At 64.0% G+C, this 17733-nt stretch overlaps 1 protein-coding gene across 1 annotated transcript; it reads right to left on the bottom strand.

Moving 5' to 3' along the window:
* Nucleotides 1-820: 820 nt before the first annotated feature.
* PRDM12 (PR/SET domain 12) lies at nucleotides 821-14500 on the bottom strand. The gene is made up of 5 exons (XM_028528281.2): nucleotides 14278-14500; nucleotides 12316-12506; nucleotides 10782-10937; nucleotides 3012-3123; nucleotides 821-1227 (listed from the first exon to the last, which is right to left on the bottom strand). The coding sequence occupies exons 1-5, from the start codon at nucleotides 14498-14500 to the stop codon at nucleotides 821-823; spliced, it is 1089 nt and encodes a 362-aa protein (XP_028384082.1).
* Between the last annotated feature and the right edge of the window lie 3233 nt (nucleotides 14501-17733).

Raw genomic sequence — 17733 nt, 5'->3', positions numbered from 1 at the left:
CGAGGACTGGCCGGGAAACCTCCCCTTCCCTAGCCCGAGATCAGAGCTGAAGGGGAGGGGGCCTCGGTCCCACGCTCTCATTGTATAGACGGGGCAAAGGAGAAACTGAGGCCTAAAGAGGGACAGGTCCTTGCCCGGGGTCCCACAGTGGGTTTCTGTTTTGCCTGCACTTTCAACTCTGCAAAGTCCGTACCCCACCCACGCCCTGGGAGCCGGGCTGGGTCGGGGGAAGGAAGGTGGCCGGAAGGAGACGCTGCCCCCTACCCCCAGGGCAGTGCAGGTCTTGAGTGGCTTTTTGGACTGCCCCCGAGTCCCGTCGGCCCCCAGCTCTCAAAGTCACGTCCGTACTCTGGACCCCGCAGGCGACCAGTTGCAAGAGGAAGGATGAGGGGACAGAGGGGTGGGCGCACGCCAGGCGACTCTGGGACAGGGAGGTCGCTCTCTCTCCATTCCCAACACACAGCTCTCCGTGGGGGAGTCGGCGATCCCTTCCCCCTCTCAGGGCCCTCGGAGACGTTCATTCCCTTGTCCTGCCATCCACGAGGGGGGATGCCAGTCTGGGCGGCCGGCTCAATAGGACAAGGTGAAGCCGGGCATGGGGACCACCCACCCCAAAAGGAGGCAGCGGAGCAGCTGCAACCAGTTGGGTGGCCCCAGGAAAGCAACATCGTCCTCCAGTGTCCTCATCTAAAAAACGGGGTGAAAAATGTGTGCCTGGGGGGGTCACTCTTGGAGCGCACCGCCACTGCCGGAGGTCCGGTCGGAAGAGAGAGCAGCCGGGGGCCCGGGCGCCGCAGGCGGGAAGGCGCGAGCGCGGCGCTCACAGCACCATCGCCGGCAGGTGGTGCGCGGCGGCGGCCGCGGCGGCGAGCGCAGGCGCGTGCGCGTGGGGCGCGGGCAGCGCGGGCGAGTGCGCCTGCAGCGCGGCGCTGGGCGGCCGGTGGCGCGCGCTCTTCTGGTGGGCGCGCAGGCCGGCCAGCTGCGAGTAGGCGCTCTGGCACACCTGGCACTTGTAGGGGCGCTCGCCCGTGTGCAGGCGCACGTGGTTACGCAGCGTGGACGACTGGCTGAAGCGGCGGTTGCAAAAGCGGCACACGAAGGGCTTGTCCAGCGTGTGGATGCGCATGTGCGAGCGCAGGTTGCTGCGAGAGTTGAAGCCGCGGTGGCAGATGACGCAGCGCATGCGACCCGCGGTGCCCGCAGCCGAGTCCGCGGGATGGAAATCCTCTGGCCGCGAGGCCCGGGCCGGGAAGGAAGGGGAGAGGAGCCAAGAGGAAGGCGGGGGTGGGGCAGAGAGAGGAGCCTCGTTAGAACTGCGCCCCCGAAGCCCGGCACGCCTGCCCCACGCCCCTCGCACACCACGCTCCCCTCGCGCGCGCTCCTCTCGGGGATCCCGGGATCCGCCGATCTGCCCACCTCTAATCCACTGGTGGTTGCGGGGCAACTGATGGGGAGCGCTGGCAAGGGAACGGGAGGGGCAGCGAGAGCCCTGAGGTCAGACTGGAGCTGACTCCAGACCATGCTGTGAAACTGGAGGCTTAGTGCCTGGGCCTCACCAAACCTCAACTTTCTCACCTGCAAAATGGAGCCTACGACCACCTCACGGGGCGCTGCAGGACTGTGGGAGGTGCTCACTAGAAACTGCCGGGCGCTTACCTGCCTTAGTCCGCCCGCACATGGAAAGTGCCTGCCTCACAGGAGCCTTCCCTACGTGGAGATAACTATTATACCCCCTGCACACCCTCAAAAAAATTCCTTTCATTGATTCACCCCACAAACATTTCCTGAGTGCCTTCTTTGTGTCAGAGAACTGCACCTCCCTTCCTTGCCCCTGAAATGGAGGCAACAGCGGCATCACCCCCACGACCCCGCAGTGAGGACTGGAGAAGTTGCCATGTGTGAACATTAGCTGCAGAGTAGAGGCTCCATCAACATAACTCGTGAGCCTCAGAGTCATCCTCTCTAAATAAGGATAATCAAATTTCATAAGGATTTTCTGAGGACCCCAGTGGGATAATACCTATAACACGTTTAGCACCAAATAGGTCTTGAGCAAAAGGTCTCTGTCATGATGGCCAGCGTCCCCCCCCAACACACCTGGAGGCGCATTCAGCCCCGCCTTCATCCAACAGGTTGGCCCCAGGGCCTGGTCTGTGCCAGGCTGGGCACCAGTGACAGAGCAGGGAAGGGTAGAGGGTCCCAGTGCTTGAAGGGAGCTCAGAGAGCGCCCCGCCCAGCTTCCTTTCTATAAAGATGGGGGAACTGCCCTGGCTGGTGGGGCTCAGTGGACTGAGCGCAGCCTGCGAACCGAAAGGTCGCCGGTTCAATCCCCAGTCAGGACACATGCCTAGAGGGTTGAGGCCAAGTTCCCAGTTGAGGGTGTGGGAGAGGCAACCGATCAGTGTGTGTCTCTCCCTCACTGTCTTCCCCCCTTCTCCTCTCTCTAAAAATAAATAAATTCTGAGCCCTAGCTGGCGTAGCTCAGTGGATTGAGCGCAGGCTGCGAACCAAAGTGTCGCAGGTTCAATTCCCAGTCAGGCCACATACCTGGGTTGCAGGCCATGGCCCCTAGCAACCGCACATTGATGTTTCTCTCTTTCTCTCTTTCTCCCTCCCTTCCCTCTCTAAAAAGAAATTAAAGTCTTTGAAAAATAAATAAATAAATAAATAAATTCTTTCTTTTCAAGTTGGGGAAACTGAGTCACAGAGCCATTCCCCAGACTGTACGGCAGAACTGGGACTCCACCCAGGCTCCCGCAGCCCCTTCTGCCAACCCTGCTGCCTGTTCCTGCCACAACATACGGTGGCTCCAGAGGTGCTGGTCTCCTGGGACCAGTCGGTCCCACATGCTCAGCGATGCTGGAGGGTGAGCCAGGGTCCCCGAAAGCCAGGAGCCTCCCCACCACACGGACGCACACACACATGCACACACACATGCACACACACACACACACACACACACACTGGGTTCCCAGGGTCCGTTGTTCCCTGGCCTCACGGAGCACACCTACCATGCTTGTTCTTTTTCTGGTCCTCCTCTAGCCCGGGCACGCCGGGGATGCCCAGGAAGGTGTTGTGCGAGTTCCCGTACCACACCAGCAGCTCCTGGTCTGGGGGGATCATCTGCGGGGAAGGAGGCAGGCAGAGGTCAGGGAGGTCGCCCGGTGTGAGGGGCGGGGGGCAGAGCTCTCTGCACAGCCCCTCACGCCAGGAGGCGGCTGCCCTGGCGCCTGCCCTGGAGCTGCGCGCCGTCCCCAGCGAGCTGCACAAACACAGGACGGCCTGCAATGCTGCGCTCCCCTCTCCCCGCCCAGGCTTCTTGTCGTCCGAAGGAACAGAGCGTCCTCCCAGCCACGCACGTGCTCCCAGCTGACGGCAACAGACCGGAGGCCTGGCAGCAGGCAGACGTCACGGGCCAAAAGCTGGAAAACGTTTCCTTTCTTACGGAGGGGAAGCAGCGCCAGCCAGCCCTCGGGTCTGCAGGGCTGAGCTGGGTGTTCCCGAGGAGCGTGGGCTGGGGGAGCACCCACGGTGCTCGGCTGCACCCTGCCCGACAGCATTCTGGAGACAGCTCTCACCCACCAGGCAGCACCGCATCACGGGCGCCTCTCTGCCCGTCGCGGGGCTCCGCAAGGATGCCTCCTGAGGCAACGCTGGGCCACTCAGCCTCAAACAAAACTGGCCTTTAATAAAACCCACCGTGCCATTGTCCCCGGTCTATGGCACAGAACCCCACAGATGGTGACAGGGCGCTGCTGCTCCCGGGGAAGGACGTGCCCCGGGAAAACGGCCATCAGGCGGGAGGGCCTGCAGGGACGGTCCAGGGAGGCTGTGCAAGACCTGCTCCTGGGTGGGGCCGGCCGTGAGCACCCCACTCCGGGGCATCTCGAGGGGCTCCCAGCCAGCTGGAACAAATGACAGCGGGGGTGGCCCGCCGCCCTCCTGACGCCTGGGCCCCAGAAGAGCCAGCTCTGGCACCCACCCCAGGGGTCACTCTGACGCACCCAGAGAAAGATGGACACCCCCAGGCACAGCAGGCTTGTTTTCCTGGTGGGCCTTCTCTCAGGGATGCTCTCCATTTGGGGGGATTCCATTTCGGGGTGTCTGACCTCACAGCTGTGCAGGATACCTCCCTCGGCCTCTGTGGTCACAGCGAAGGCCCCAGACCCCCACCCCTTCCATGTGGTTCCTGCCCACAGACCCCCACCACACTGGGGACCTGCCGCTGGGGTGCCTTCCTCCCTCTGGTCAGGGCCAGGAAGACCCTGGGACAACCACTCCCCTCCCTGGAAGCGGAGGGGCGCGGAGAGAGGCGGGTGGGAGAAGGGACGAGCCGGGGAGCCCAGGTGACTGAATTACTTCTCCTAAGACTCAGCCAGGGGTCCCTGTGCCCCTTCTCAGCAGGCCACACGGCCCACAGCGCATCACGTCAAGCCTCAGGGTAAGCGGGTGACGAAAAGCCAGGCAGACGGTGAAACCCTGGTTCCAGCTTCAGGGTTTCAAAACGGAAGCACCAAGTGCAGCCTGAAACGGAGGGAAGTCAGGCGGAGCCTCAGAGAAAGCAGGCGCCATGGCGGAAGGTCCTGGAGGCCCCCCCCCCGCCCCCCCCGCCCCCAGGTCCTTCACAGTGATGCCGGCCGTCCAGGACGCCAGCAGGCAGAGCAGGAGGCCCCGCTGGGCAAGGGGTGGCGAAGAGAGAGGGTCTGTGAGCCCCTAAAATATTTCCGATAAATTCACTGTGAAGGAAGCCGCTCTCCACGGGACGGTGCAGGTGGGACTTCTGCCACCTTCCATGAGTCACCTCGCCTCAAAGGAGAGGGCTGGGGGCCCTGAGGTGCCCCAATGTTAAGACTCTGATTGAAAGCCCCCCCAACATCGTCCCAAGCTCCGGCTTCCATTTTCAGATGAAACCAAATATGTGCCCACCGCGCTTCCTCAGAAGCAGCCAGCCCCGCGTTCAGGCAGTCGGAGTGTGCTCCTTCCCCCAGGGGACAGGGCCGCCCAGGGTTCCGGCTCCGGGTGTGTCGGGGTTCCCTCGGGCTCCCCGTCTGTTGGGCCCGTGGCCTTGGGCAAGTCTCTGGGCCTCAGTTTCCCCAACCGTAAAGCAGGGGCGGCTCTGTGGCTCTGGCCTCCCTGGCTGCTCGTGGGGGCGCAGTGGAGCCAGGCACACACAGGGCTTTGCAGGGTGGACGCAAACGAGCACTCGTTATAATCTGTGCGCACACCCCTCCCCCCTCCGCCACCCCAGGCTGCGGGCCTCCCAGAGACGCTGGCGGCGATCTCCTGTGTATGGAGTCCCCCCAGGGAGCCTGCAGTGTGGCGCCCGGCCACTGGCACCGGTAGTGCCCAGGGGGACCGGAGGCTTTGCCTTCCCTCTCCAACGAGAGCACAGGCTGGGCCTGCAGGCCCCGAAGACACGCGCCCCCACCTGGCGCCACCACTTCTGGCCCCATATCGCCTCGCAGGGCACAGACAGGCGCGGGAGGTTCCACGGGCCCCCATGAGCGTCGCCCTGAGCTGCTTCTCCGCCTCCAGCTGGAGGTCTGGGAGTCGGGCACCTAAGCCAACCTTGGCCCTTTCATGTGAACTGACAATGACCGTCCACGTGAAAGAAAACAGCAAGAAAACAGTGATGAGTGAGGAGCCGAGAACCTCTGAGATGGCACACAGTTTGAATATTATCATCCAGAATGGCCACTGGGAAGATTCCTTTTTAAGTTAACAGCTTCGGTATTGACTGTTTCAAAATAAGCGTGAATCATTTAATTACTCACCTTTTTAAAATTAGTTTTACTAAATTTAATTACAGCCCTGACTGGTGTGGCTCAGTGGATTGAGTACCAGCCTGCGAACCAAAGGGTCACGGGTTCGATTCCCAGTCAGGGCACATGCCCGGGTTGCAGGCCAGGTTCCCCAGCGGGGGGTGCGTGAGAGGCGACCACACACGGGTGGTTCTCTCCCTTCCTTTCTCCCTCCCTTCCCTTCTCTCTAAAAATAAATAAATAAATAAAAGATTTTATTTATTTTATTTTAAAATAAAGATTTTATTTATTTATGGTTTTAGAGAGAGGGGAACGGAGGGAGAAACAGAGGGAGAGAAACATCCATGTGTGGTTGCCTCTCACGCACCCCCTACGGGGGACCTGGCCTGCAACCCAGGCATGTGCCTTGACTGGGAATAAAATCTTTCTTTAAAAAAGTAAAGTAAATAAAATAAAATCGATCCCAAAGGTAAAGCAGGGCTGCAGAGCCATGGGCAGAGAGGTGCAAACTCACACGAGGGTGCACAGTGAAGAGGAGCTCTCTCTCTCTCTCCCGCTCTGGCTGCGTCTCCCCCGAAGCGTCTGTCCTTCTGAGACTCTCAGACGCTGCTGACTCACGGCTCGTGGGGAGCGGCGCGGCGTGGCGGAATGGCTTCCATTTTCTACATGGGGCCTCTGATGTTTTAAAAAAAATAATGTGCCACTCCCGTACTACTTTTATATAAAGTAATAATAATAATAAAGAAGAAAGAAAATCCATCCAGAGGAAGCTACTGGAATTGAGAAGGATGCGGCGAGAAGCCCGCCCAGAAAGACACCCTCCCCTGCATCGAGGCTGGGCGCGGAATCCCCTTCGACCCTTCCGAGCCCTGGGAAGCCAGCAGCAGCCCCTGGCCGACCTCTGCTCTCTGCCTGCCCCCAGCCACCCCTCGAGCAATGACCTGGAGATCGAGACCAGGAGACCAGAGGAGAGCCGGCAGCCTCCTCCCTAGGATCCTGGTATTACTGTCCAGAGGCCCCAGCTTCCTGCCAGGCAGCCACCTAGGAGCCAAGGACAGCTGCAGTCCCCAGCAGGCCCCCTCGTCCCCCCACTGGCGCTGTTTCTTTATGGCTGACACGCCAGTCTGGCCCCGGCCGGGGCTCTCCACTGGGGCTCAGAGAACCAGAATCCGCTGCTGGTTCGCTTGTCCGGGAGCAGCGGTGGGCTCAGGACATGCCATAAACCCGGCAATTCCCAAAGCAGCCGAGTGGCACACCCTGAAATCCACATCCCCCAGACCGGGGTGGGGCGCAGGGTCTGAGTCTTTCCTTGACACAGAGTGCACGGTCTCTCGCATCATGCTTCCTGGCCTCCCCCGCCTGTCGGCCCACGAGGTGGGTGTGTGCTGCCCCATCTCCATCTCTGAACCTGTATTATAAATTGAAATGATGGGGACTGGGGTTTGTTTTCCTAATACAAATTCATGCCACGCTATCGAACATGCCCCCAGGAGGCGCGGGGGCCCGCCCCTTCCCCCGGCGGCACAGAAGCCCCAGCCCAGAAGGATCTCAGTGTCATCTGGACGAATATCAATTTCCCCTGCGCCGCAGATGTCCCGACACACCAATTAATAGAGTTCCAGCAAATAGCTATTGGCCAGGGAGGCCCCACGGCACGGCGACCACAGGCTCTGCTCTGGGGCCAGACAGGCTCGGGTTCAAATCGCAGCCAGTCACCTCCGGCAGCCTCCCTGAACTGCGGCTTCGTCCTGGTCGTTAAGTTTGGGGGGGGGGGTGATGGAGAGCGCCTCAGGGGCTGAGAGGGTTCTGTTTCGGGAAAGCCGCTAAGCCTTAGCCGGCTGCCAGCCCGTGGCGAGTGCTCACGCGGAGGGTGGTGTCGCTAACGTCACTTAGGAATAATCAGAGTGCCCGGACTGCGCCCCGCCGTGAGCACGATGAAGGAAAACAGTGCATGTCCTCCCCTGGCCCACGGAAGGAGAGATGGGGCTAGGGGGCTCCAGGCTGGGGGGGGGGGTGCACACTAAAACTCAACGGTCTAAAATAAAAAGGAAAATAGCAAAAAGAAAAGTCCACATTTCCAAAACAGCGATTTGCAAAAAACAAAAAACAAAACAAAACAAAAAAGTAGGGAGGGAAAGACTGGGAATTTTCTTCCCCGTTCCCAAACCTTCCCAACTTATCCCTACGTCCTCTGGGCGGAGAGTTGGAGGCAAAAGGCCTGGCTCCCTGGGGGAGTGGGTTTTGTTTTTCTGGGAGAACTGGGTCCATCTGTCCCCCTGCAACCCAGCCCCGCTCCACATTTAGCTCCCACGTGCTAGGGGCTGGGAAGTTTCTAGAAGCGTCATTGTAGGCAACGGGGGTGGCAGTAAATTCTTGCTGGGTGAAATGAGCAAGGGGGTTCCCAGGGACAGTATGGCAGTGGACACAGCCAGACGCAGAGCCGGCCTGGGGCTCTCCGCGGACTGGCTGGCCTCTGTCTCCGTGTATTCCGCTTACGGAGTAAAAATCTTCCTTCCCGTTTTTGGGGGGGCAAGTAATGGGTTACTGTTAAGAAATATAAATAGTTGCGAGTGACAGAAAGATGAGGATGCAGGGGCCCTGTCCTTGGCTAGCTGCCACAGCGGCAGACAACGACCAGCCGACCCCGGCGGCGGCGGCTGGGGCGTGGCTGCGCGCGGAGGTGTCTTCTGGTCCGGCCTCCGAGGGCCGCCTAGGCACCGGCCTCCCCCACCAGCCGCGTGGCAGTCACGCACGCCCGGGGACACACTGTGGTGAGCGGGGTCTGACGTGGCAACACGACCTGAGAAAACCGTCACCATAGAAAAACGTGCCCAGCTTCACGCACGAAGAATGAAATGGGCGATACGTGGTGTTTCCTCCCCCCCCCCGCCAACAGCCCGGTCTTCCCGGACTCGCGAACGCTGCGGAGGGGGAGCATTCCAGGGCCAGCGGGTGCCCTCCGTCTGCCGATATCGTATGTGATGCCATCCCCCTCCATCTCCTTTTATCAGCCTAAATTCCTGATTGAACGTAGGTGCCTTTTGAAAAATTTTATAAACGCAGGTTCCTCCTGAAAGATACTCTTCAGCTCCCTTGCCCCCGGCTCTGAATTCCTGTCTGAACGTCTGCTGCTGATTTTTCCCGGCTGCATTCAGCTCTCCGCCGGCAGGACCGCAGCCAGAGCTCGCGGCAACGAGACTCAGCGCCCGCCACCCCACGCACCTGCCCAGGCCGGGAGCCCTTCTGCCACAATCGTGCCGGCGTGCCCGGTCTGTCTCCCCCGTGCACGTGCGTGTGCCTGCGTGGGAGGGACGGCGTGAGTGTGCGTCCCCTGCTCATCGGTGTCTGGATGGCTGGGTAGCAGTGCACACACGGGAGCCAGTGTGTGAGGGGGGCAGAGGGGGAGGGTCTGGGAGAAAGCTCTCCATTGGGAGTGGGGCTGGGCCACACCCGAGGCCGATTCTAGGATGTCTGGGCCAGGAGCCCTTGCTCCCACGGGCTGTTAGCCCCGCTGGGTAGTCACAGGGGCACCTCTGTCCCGGGCCACGGTCGGTACTCCCACGACACTGCCTTACACCGCGCTCTCTCCCTGGCACTCCAGTCCTGGATGCTCGCCTTTCCTTACTCTCCACTCCCTGTTCCTCCCAGCGGCACCACCCCACCCCCGTGCCCACTCCCCGCAGCTGGGACTCACCCCGGCCACCCCAGACAAACACCATTCCGGAGTCAGCCCTAGGAGATTCTCTGGGGCCTGGTTAGCCTGGAACAACCCGACCCCAACTCCAGAGGCTGCTCGGCCCTGGTGCCCCTCGGGCCTCCGAAGGACTGGGGCTCTGAGCCCCAGGGACAGAATGGAGTGCGGACGGCGGACAAGAAGTCATTGCCGGACCCTGGAGAGGCTCCTTCAGGGCACCCGAAAATCTCACCCAAGCCCAGCCCCACCTCGAGGGGTGCTGGGCCTCTGCCCATGAGCAGGCAGAGGCATGAGGTCAGGGCAGGTGTGGGGGGAACACCCCCCACCCCCTGCACAGCACTCGCTCACAACCTGCCACCGGGGGGGGGGGGGCGGCTCACCCCATCCTGGGCCAGATGCTGAGCAAATTTCCTGCCAAGGGACACTGCTCAGGGAAGGTCTCGACAGGGTGGCCCTCCTCGGCTGCCACCACTCAGCCGGCCAGCCACTCCTCCCCAGACACTGGGAGCTCATCTGCCACCGCCCAAACATCTCTGTCTCCTGCCTCCCGGAACCTCCTAGTCCCTGGGTCCGGCTTTGCTCCCCTGCACAGACCATGGGACGTGGCCTTGACCTGCCTGCGCTCTCTCCCTTTCCCTCTCCTCTGCAGAGCTCCCCCAGCACAGGCATCAGCATTCTCATGGTCCCCGATGCCCCGTCAGAGCTCCTGAGTCTGCCCGCCACCAGCCAAGACCCGGGGTCCACGTTGTAAACAGGAGCGACCGCAGAGCCCTCCCTTGCAGACTAAATACTCGGGGGTTAAATGGGGTAATGTGCACGAGGCATTCAGGAGAAGCCTGGTGTCCAGAGAGATGGGTATGTGACCGTCAGACTGGAGTCACGCCCCGCATGCCATCGGTGCCCGACGCTTGCAGAACGAGGGACCACACACAGCAGACACGGAGCAGGCACAACGCCCCCCTCCCACCCGAAGGCTTTCCCTGGGCTGCCTTCCCGGGTCTTGCTCTCTGTATCCCTGCGGCTTCCGAGCCCCGGGACACCCTCGGCAGATACCCAGGCACCTCACTGTGACGGTGCACAGGAGCCGCAATGGCATCGTGTCAGAAGGTGCGTCCTTTCTGACCGGCAGCAGACAGCTTGCCGGGCGGTCAGGCTCCCGAAGACCGTGATGCCCGGGCCTCAGCCCTACGTGCGGCCTGGGCAGCCGGCTGGGCCTGTGCCAAGGCCCCTGCATCCACCGCAGCCCTTGGACACGGCTGCCCTGCACCGCCCCCCCCCCCGGCCGCCACCCCCTGCCCCCTACCCCACAGCGCAAACACGCTCACCTCGATGGCCTTGTAGAAGATGCTGGTGCCGATCTGGACGACCTCCAGGTTCTGCTCCTGCTCATTACGTGCGCACTTGATGTAGGTCATCCAGCTTCGGTGGTCCTCCTGGCTGGCGTCGATAAAGTAGCGCACTGTGCCATCCTCGTTGAACACCTGGGCACAGGTGAATCGGAGCTGTGTCAGGTGTGCCGCCTGCGGCCTGCCCCAGGCCCCTGTGCCAGGCGCACCCACACACTCTCTCTCCACCCTCACATGGGCGCCTGGAAGTGGGCGCGGCTCCGATCACCTCAGTCTCCCAGCCCAGGACAGAGGCCCCAGTGGTGCCGGGACTTGCCCGAGGCCAGCCGGCCAGAAGCGGCCAGTAGGGGGTCAGCCTCTAGGGTCCCACAGGCTCCCTCCTGCCGCCACATCTCCCCGCGCCCAGAGGAAAGGGGCCTCCAAGGGATCGCTGATGGGACATGGCAGCACCCAGCCAGCCAGCTCTCGGGGGTGCATAGGTGCTCCCCCTGGCTGTGGGGAGCACAGGCCAGAACCGGAACCAGAACCAGGACACAGAGGGTGCAGGGGGCCTGGAGAGGTAAAGCTGGCTACCTGGGCACCCGGCCGAGCCCGAGCCCCTTTGTGGGAGCTGCCAAGGACATCCAGGGGTCAAGCTGGACCCCAATTTCCAAACGCAGTGACCAGGAGAGGAAGCAGCCACTGGCTTGGCCTCCAGGGGAGGGAGGAGGTGGGGTCAGGTGCAGTATTTGCTTCTTGGGCCCCTGGTGGGTGGGGTCTGCGGGTGGGAGCTGGGCTGAGGTGCCTTCCAAGGAGAGGGGGAATGAGAGTGGGGAGCTGGGCCCTGGCTGGGCCCTGCGGGGTGGAAGCCCCAAGAGGAGGAAGTGCTTTGGGGGCAGCTTTGTCCTCAGGGTGGCCCTCCCTGGCATGGGGGCACTGTTTTGGGGGGAGGAGGACCAGAAGGCCTGGGAGGAAGTCTCTCTGAGTTTCAGTTTCCTTTTGGAAAACAGGGTTGGTAACTGCTGGGGTCAGAGAACTGTTCTCGCAGAAGGCGGGCGGGCCCCTGCTCAGAGCTGACTCAGCGCAGGGGCTGGGAGGACCTTTTCCAGCGCCATGATTCTGCCTGGGCGGAGAGGCGGAGAGGTGGACCCGCCTGCATTCTGCGTTCCAGCCACCCCTCACCCTCCGCTGGGCCGGGGCTGGCTTCTGGGGGCTTTTCTTGCTGCTTGGGGGTGAGGGGAAAATGCAGGTGGCTGGGAAGTGGGTCCCCGCTCTCGCTCCGTGGGACTCCGCGCAAGAGACCTGGTCTTCCCGGGTCTCAGTGCCCTCCTCCGGGAAGTGGGCCAGCAGCCGTCAGGCTCCGTAGACTTGGCCGGAGGAAAGAGGGTCCTGTTTTTCTGAATGAACCTGCAGGGCTCCAGCCGCGCAGGGCCCGAAGGGCCGCCGCTCCCGCGAGCGCGGAAGCAGCCGCAGCAGCGGGAGGTCCCGCCCGCCCGCCCGCCCGCCGGGGCCCTCTTCCCCAGCCCGCGCCTACCTCCCACATGAGGTTGTTGTTTTTGCAGATGTCCACGTGCTCCGGGGCGATGACCCTGCCCGTGAAGGGGCCCATCTCGGCGCCGGCCTTGATCCACGTCTTGGAGAAGATGCCGAGGCCCTCGCCGGGGATGGAGCTCTGCGCGATGATCACCTCCGCGGGCAGCACCAGGCTGGACAGCTTCTGCACCTCTGCGGGCGCCGGGGCGGGGGGACCGGTCAGAGCCCGAGGGCCCCGCCCGCCGTGCTGCCCACCGACCAACCCCAGATCCGCCCGGGTGACTCCGGTATGTCTGTGCGGGGGGTGGGGTGGGGGCGCTGGGGACTGTTTGCCACCCAGGAACCCTCCGTGCCCTTGAAGGCGCTGCTTTAGGGCCTATTTCTAGGAGACTTTTTTTTTCTGTCTCCACGAATTCTCAGAGCACCCACAATTTCCTCTACCCCCCACCCGGAAAAAGTTTAAGACCGACTGGAGCGGCCACAGGGAGTGGTTTTACAAACGGGTAAACTCAGACCGGCCCCCCGAGGAGGCGATGACCAAGCAGAGACTCTGCCCAGTTCCGTTTCGGGTTCTTCTGCCCGTCACGCCCATCGCGCCGGTCACTCGGCCGGCGCTCGCCGCGCATCGGGGGGGGGGGGGGGGGGGCGGCCCTGGGCGCGGCCGGGCGCTCTGACTTCCTCCGGGGCGCGCTTCTGGGACGAGCACGCGGCACTGGGTACAGACTTCGGACTCCCAGTCCACCGGGGGCTCAAAAGGCCCTGCGCTCTCCGAGTGACTCAGGCGCGCCTGTGCCCCTCTGTGCGCCCAGGACCCGGGAAGGCAGGAAGGGCGGCTCCCCGGCTCCCCGACCCAGGCTAGCCCTGCAGTCGCCTCTCTGGGCTTGGAGGAGCTGGGGGGCAGCCCGCAGTCCCTGGGGGTCCCCCTGGCGGGCCTGGCGATCGGTGTGGGAGCGGCCAGACGCGCAGGGGCCGCCTCCATGTCTTACAAGGTTCCCCTCTAAGCTACCTGGGAAAATACCCGGCGAGCCGGCCGGCTGAAAGAGGGGGTTAAACGGTGTCCATTGCAGCGCAGCCGGCAATTTGCCACGCTGTTAAAGTGATTGCATTCATTCGGCTCCATTCGAAAGAAATTGCTAATTCTAAATTCATTAGCCCTGGAAGAATGCTGTAGCAGTAAATTGTAGCTCAATGCGGAGGGGACTTGTTTAAAAGGGGCCGAGGAATTCCCCTTACAAAAAGGGAGGATTAGATGGTTGACATAGCGTGAATGGAAGTGGGATTAGTCCGCACGGTGAATTAAGAGAGGAACAGAAATCGTCCAGGGGGAAGAGAGGGCGCCGCGCAGAGATGCCAGCGCCGGGGAAGGATATTGTTTGCGGGTTGATGAATGAGGAATAAGAACTTGAGACATCTTAAAGAAAAGAAACTTTTCTCGCTCTCTTTTCTCGCCCTCGCTCTCTCCGCGGCTTTCTCTCCCCCCCCCCCCCCCACGGCCGCCCGCCCTCCGCCCCCTCCCCAGCCCCCGGCTGCCTTTTAAAGTTCTTGGTTTAAGTGGGAACTTTCGCAGGTCAAGCCCAAGTTAACTAAATGAATTTAAAACCCCTTCTTTTTGAGTCAACTGCTATTACACGCCTAGTAAGGCTTTAAACGCCAGGAACCCGCCGGCTCAGAGGGGAGAGGGGCGGGCGGGGGAGCGCTGGGCCGCAGGGGCCGCAGCCCCGGCGCCGCGATCCTTCTGCGAGCCGCGCGCGGTGGTGAGCTGTCCCCCGCCCCGCCCGGGCTCGGCTGCTCGCGCCCTGGCTTGGCTTGCGGGAAACAGAGGCGCACGGAGCATCTGGAACTCCCGGGTTGGCGCGGGCAGCTTCGAAACCCGGGGTCCCCGCCGCAGCCCGCGCGCAGACCGGCGGGGAATCTGGGGCGGGCCGGAGGAGGGGACGCTGCCGGCCCCGACGGCGCGACTCACCGCCGGAGAAGGACTGCGCCAGGACCTCGGCGGTGAAGGCGGTCTTGGGGCTGGCGTGGTGGCTCTTGTCCTCAAAGAGCTGCTCGCCCAGCACGTTGCGCCAGCGGCCGTAGAGGAAGCTGTGCAGGATGTCGGAGGTGATGACCTCGGCCAGCGCCAGCCCCGGCGCCTTCAGCCCGGTCTTGAGCACCAGGGCCTCAGCCGGGAGCACTGAGCCCATCATGGGCGGCCCGGGACTTGCCGGCGCCGGGGGACGGGCGGCCGGGCAGACTCGGGGATGTGTCGGGCGAGAGGCGAGCGGAGGAGCGGGAGAAGAGGGCTGCGAGGCTGGCGGAGCCGGGGGAGGCGCGGGGGCAGGATGAGGGCGCGGGAGGGCGGCGAGGGGCTGGATGGCGGGGAGGAGAATGAACGAGGGGGAGCGAGGCCGAGAGGAAGAGAGGTGGGGAAAGCGGCGGAGGCGGCAGCGGAGGCTCGAAGGGCAGCGGAGACGGGGGCGGAGGCGGGTGCGGGTGCGGGTGCGGGGGGGTGCGGGGCGGGAGGCTGCCGAGAAACGGCGGCGGCGAGGAGCTCTCCGGCGCGCTCTCGCCGCTCACACTCCCGGCCCGGACGGTCTTCGCCTTGGCAAAATCTCAGCGCCTTTATAGGAGCCTCAGTGACCCCCCTAATTGGTTATTAATGACGCCCTGACGTCGGAGGACAGACTCGTACCCGGCCGAGCTCAAGGCGCCTTAGCCACCGCAGCTCCCCCATTCGCTCCGCCCGCCCCTCCCCGGCCCTTCCTCCCTCCTCCTCTTCCTCCTCCTCTCCCCTTGGGAAGCGCGGAGCGGGGAGGGAGGCTCAGCCCGCCGCCCGGAAAGGAGGGGACGGAGCTGAGGAGGGGGCTCGGCGAGGCCCACTCGGACCCCAGGGACTGGACTGCGCAGGAGGAGACGCTGGCCTCGGGCCCCGCAGGCCCCGCGCTCACCCACGGTCCCAGGCCAGATCTGCGCTCCTCACCCCTGCCCGGACCGGTTCCAAGCTCCTGGGCCGGACCCCGGGCTCTCCCGGACTCCAGCCCCGGGCTGTGTAGTCGCCCCGGACCCCGCAGACCCCCCAGACCCCCCGCGGGCGGTGCTGAGCTGAGCTGCGCGGACGGCGCTTCGCTTCAAACGGGCTGCTCCAGCCACGCCGCTCGCGGCTCACAGCCGGGTGTGAAACCGTCCCCGGGCGAGGGGCGCTGCGTGGCGGGGCTGCGGTCGCCGTCGGGGCCGGGCCGGCACTCGCAGGGCTTCGTGGGCGATGGGCTCCTGGCCCTAGGGGGCTGGATCGGGGTCGGGAAGGGCGGGCCGGAATCCGCACTAGTCGCGGGTTGCTCGGAAAGGCTTCCCTGCCCGACACAGGGGAGGCGGAGAGAGGTCCTCGGACTGTACGAAGTGCGAGCAGCCGGACCCGAAAGCGACGCCCTCCGACATTGCAGGCGGTCCCGGGCCAGGCCTCGGTGCGCGCTGCGCTCCGGACTCGGGGCTCCCGGCTCCTCCGCTCGTGGGCTACCTAGAGAAACCCGTTGCGTCCCCGCACTTCTTCCTTCTCGCCTCCTGCCTCTTTTTTTTCTCCGACCTCCACCTTCTTCCCTTCCCTCCCTCTCCCCCTCCCCCACCCCTCCCGCCAGCAGACTTTCTGCCCGGAGGCTCCAAGGCACCGGCCCGCCGGCTCGGTCTGTCTCCCGGGCTCTCTCCCGAGGCAGGGAGCCGCTGAGCCCACAGCCAGAGCGGGAAGGCCAGGGCCTCCCGCGGGCCTTGCTGCCTCGCGGACTTTTAGTCTCGGGTGCCCAGCTCCAGCCCCAGACCAGGGAGGGCGGCACACAGGACGCCTCCCCACCTGCCCAGCTCCTCAGCCAGTTTCCCCACCTCTGTTATTTCAGATTCCGTTAACGGAACCGGGTCCGCAGGAGGAAGCCGACCGCCCGGGTCTTCTCCGCAGGGTGGAGGCTTGGGTGAGGGGCGGGGAGGGGGGGACAGGGGACCCGACCCTCCCACGAGGAGTTATTGTCTTCAGGTTCTTGGCGAGGAGCTCCCTCCCCCGTGGGGGTCCGGCCTTTGCGAAGCCAGCCTCACACCTGGCAGCCCTGGACCCGGGGCCTCTGCGTGCTGGGGTCTGACCAGTAACCTCCGACATCCCCGGGTCCCCATCCAGGCGCAAACTAAGGACGGGGGCAACTGCCGGCTTTCGGACCGCTCGCGGGCCGCCGGGGCCGCCTCGAGGCCGGTGCCTGGGGAGGCTGCCCCGGGCGGAAGGAGCGACCTTCGGGCCTGCGCCAGCAGAGGGCAGCGCTGCGGAGGAGAGCGCGCAGCCCGCGGGTTAGGGTTCCTTCCAGGCGCCTCCAGCGAGTCACACCGGCTCTGGCTTGAGCCGAGGGGGCGGACAGAGTCCGGGCACGAAAGCCCCGGGCACCGGCGCCGGGGACTTGGCTTCTGCGAAGACTGGGCGGAGGAGGAAATGTGCCCGGGGCGGAGGAGGCTGCATCACCGAGCGCTGCCAGGGGCCACGAGCTCAGTTCCCCAGCGCCGCGGCCAACCTCGGCGCGGCTGGGAGGCCGAGGGGGCCGAGGGCTGCTGTGCCCCTTGGGGAGGGCCCTTCTCCTCCCTGGGCGACAGTGTCCCTGTCCACGCCACTGTTCGGGTTGCACTTGTCTGTCTTTGGGTCAGGCGACTTCCCTCCGAAAGCCCGGAGGACTTTGCCTATCCCCGGACCACACCCCGCTAAGCAAAGCACTCCGACGCGCGACATTTGGGTCCTGACCCCAGCGAGGGGCCAGAAGGTAAAGGGACCGAGGGCTCTGACCCCGAGGGAGCTCGATTCCTTTCCCGGAGACCCGCAGACCCAGGGAGCAGCGCGGGGGGTGGGGTGAACATAAAGCCGGAACGGCCTCCTCCCAGCTCGCGCGCCCTCTGGCCTGGCGCGGCTGCACTGTGACCCCAAATTCGGTCTAGCCATAGACCCGCCCGGACCGCGCCCCAGTCTTGGGCCCCATTGAAATTAGGGAGCAAGAGCCCTGCGATTTCATCTCGCCTCGCTCAGACCGCGAGGGAGAGCACCGCAGGTTCGTGGGTTTCTCCGCGGGTGAGCCTCGTCGCCTTCTGCCCGACGCAGGCGCGCAGTGTGCGGGCGCTGAAGCCCCTCCGCTCGCCCGGGCCCGGCCCGAGCTCCCCGGCGCCGCCCAGCCCCCACCCCACCCTGCTCCTGCAGGCCGCCGCTCCGCGATCTCGTTAATATTCATGGGCGTTAATAGAGAGGCCCCCAGTATATCGGCCCATTGTGGGCGGCTCGTAGGGCTTGAATAGGCCCCGGTCCCCTTTCTTCGGCGCGGCTTCCCGAGGGGCCGGGCCAGGAGTGAATGGCCTGCTCCCGCCCCGCGTCCCCACCCCCTTGCAGGGAGAACATCTTTATCCCCGCCGCCGCCGCCCGGGCCCCCATTCA

The sequence above is a fragment of the Phyllostomus discolor genome, chromosome 3 (genome assembly GCF_004126475.2).
Source record: "Phyllostomus discolor isolate MPI-MPIP mPhyDis1 chromosome 3, mPhyDis1.pri.v3, whole genome shotgun sequence".
Classification (NCBI taxonomy): domain Eukaryota; kingdom Metazoa; phylum Chordata; class Mammalia; order Chiroptera; family Phyllostomidae; genus Phyllostomus; species Phyllostomus discolor.
The sequence above is the reverse complement of the archived record's forward strand: the minus strand, read 5'-3'. Positions and strand labels throughout refer to the sequence as shown.

What these genes read in the sequence shown, in the direction of transcription:
- PRDM12 (XM_028528281.2), bottom strand. Translation starts at nt 14,500, where the DNA reads ATGATGGGCTCAGTGCTCCCGGCTGAGGCCCTGGTGCTCAAGACCGGG. An exon ending in ACAACAACCTCATGTGGGAG is followed by an intron (nt 10,938 to 12,315) that starts GTAGGCGCGGGC and finishes ACCTGTGCCCAG; the next exon opens with GTGTTCAACGAGGATGGCAC. An exon ending in CCAGAAAAAGAACAAGCATG is followed by an intron (nt 1,228 to 3,011) that starts GTAGGTGTGCTC and finishes CCTCGCGGCCAG; the next exon opens with AGGATTTCCATCCCGCGGAC.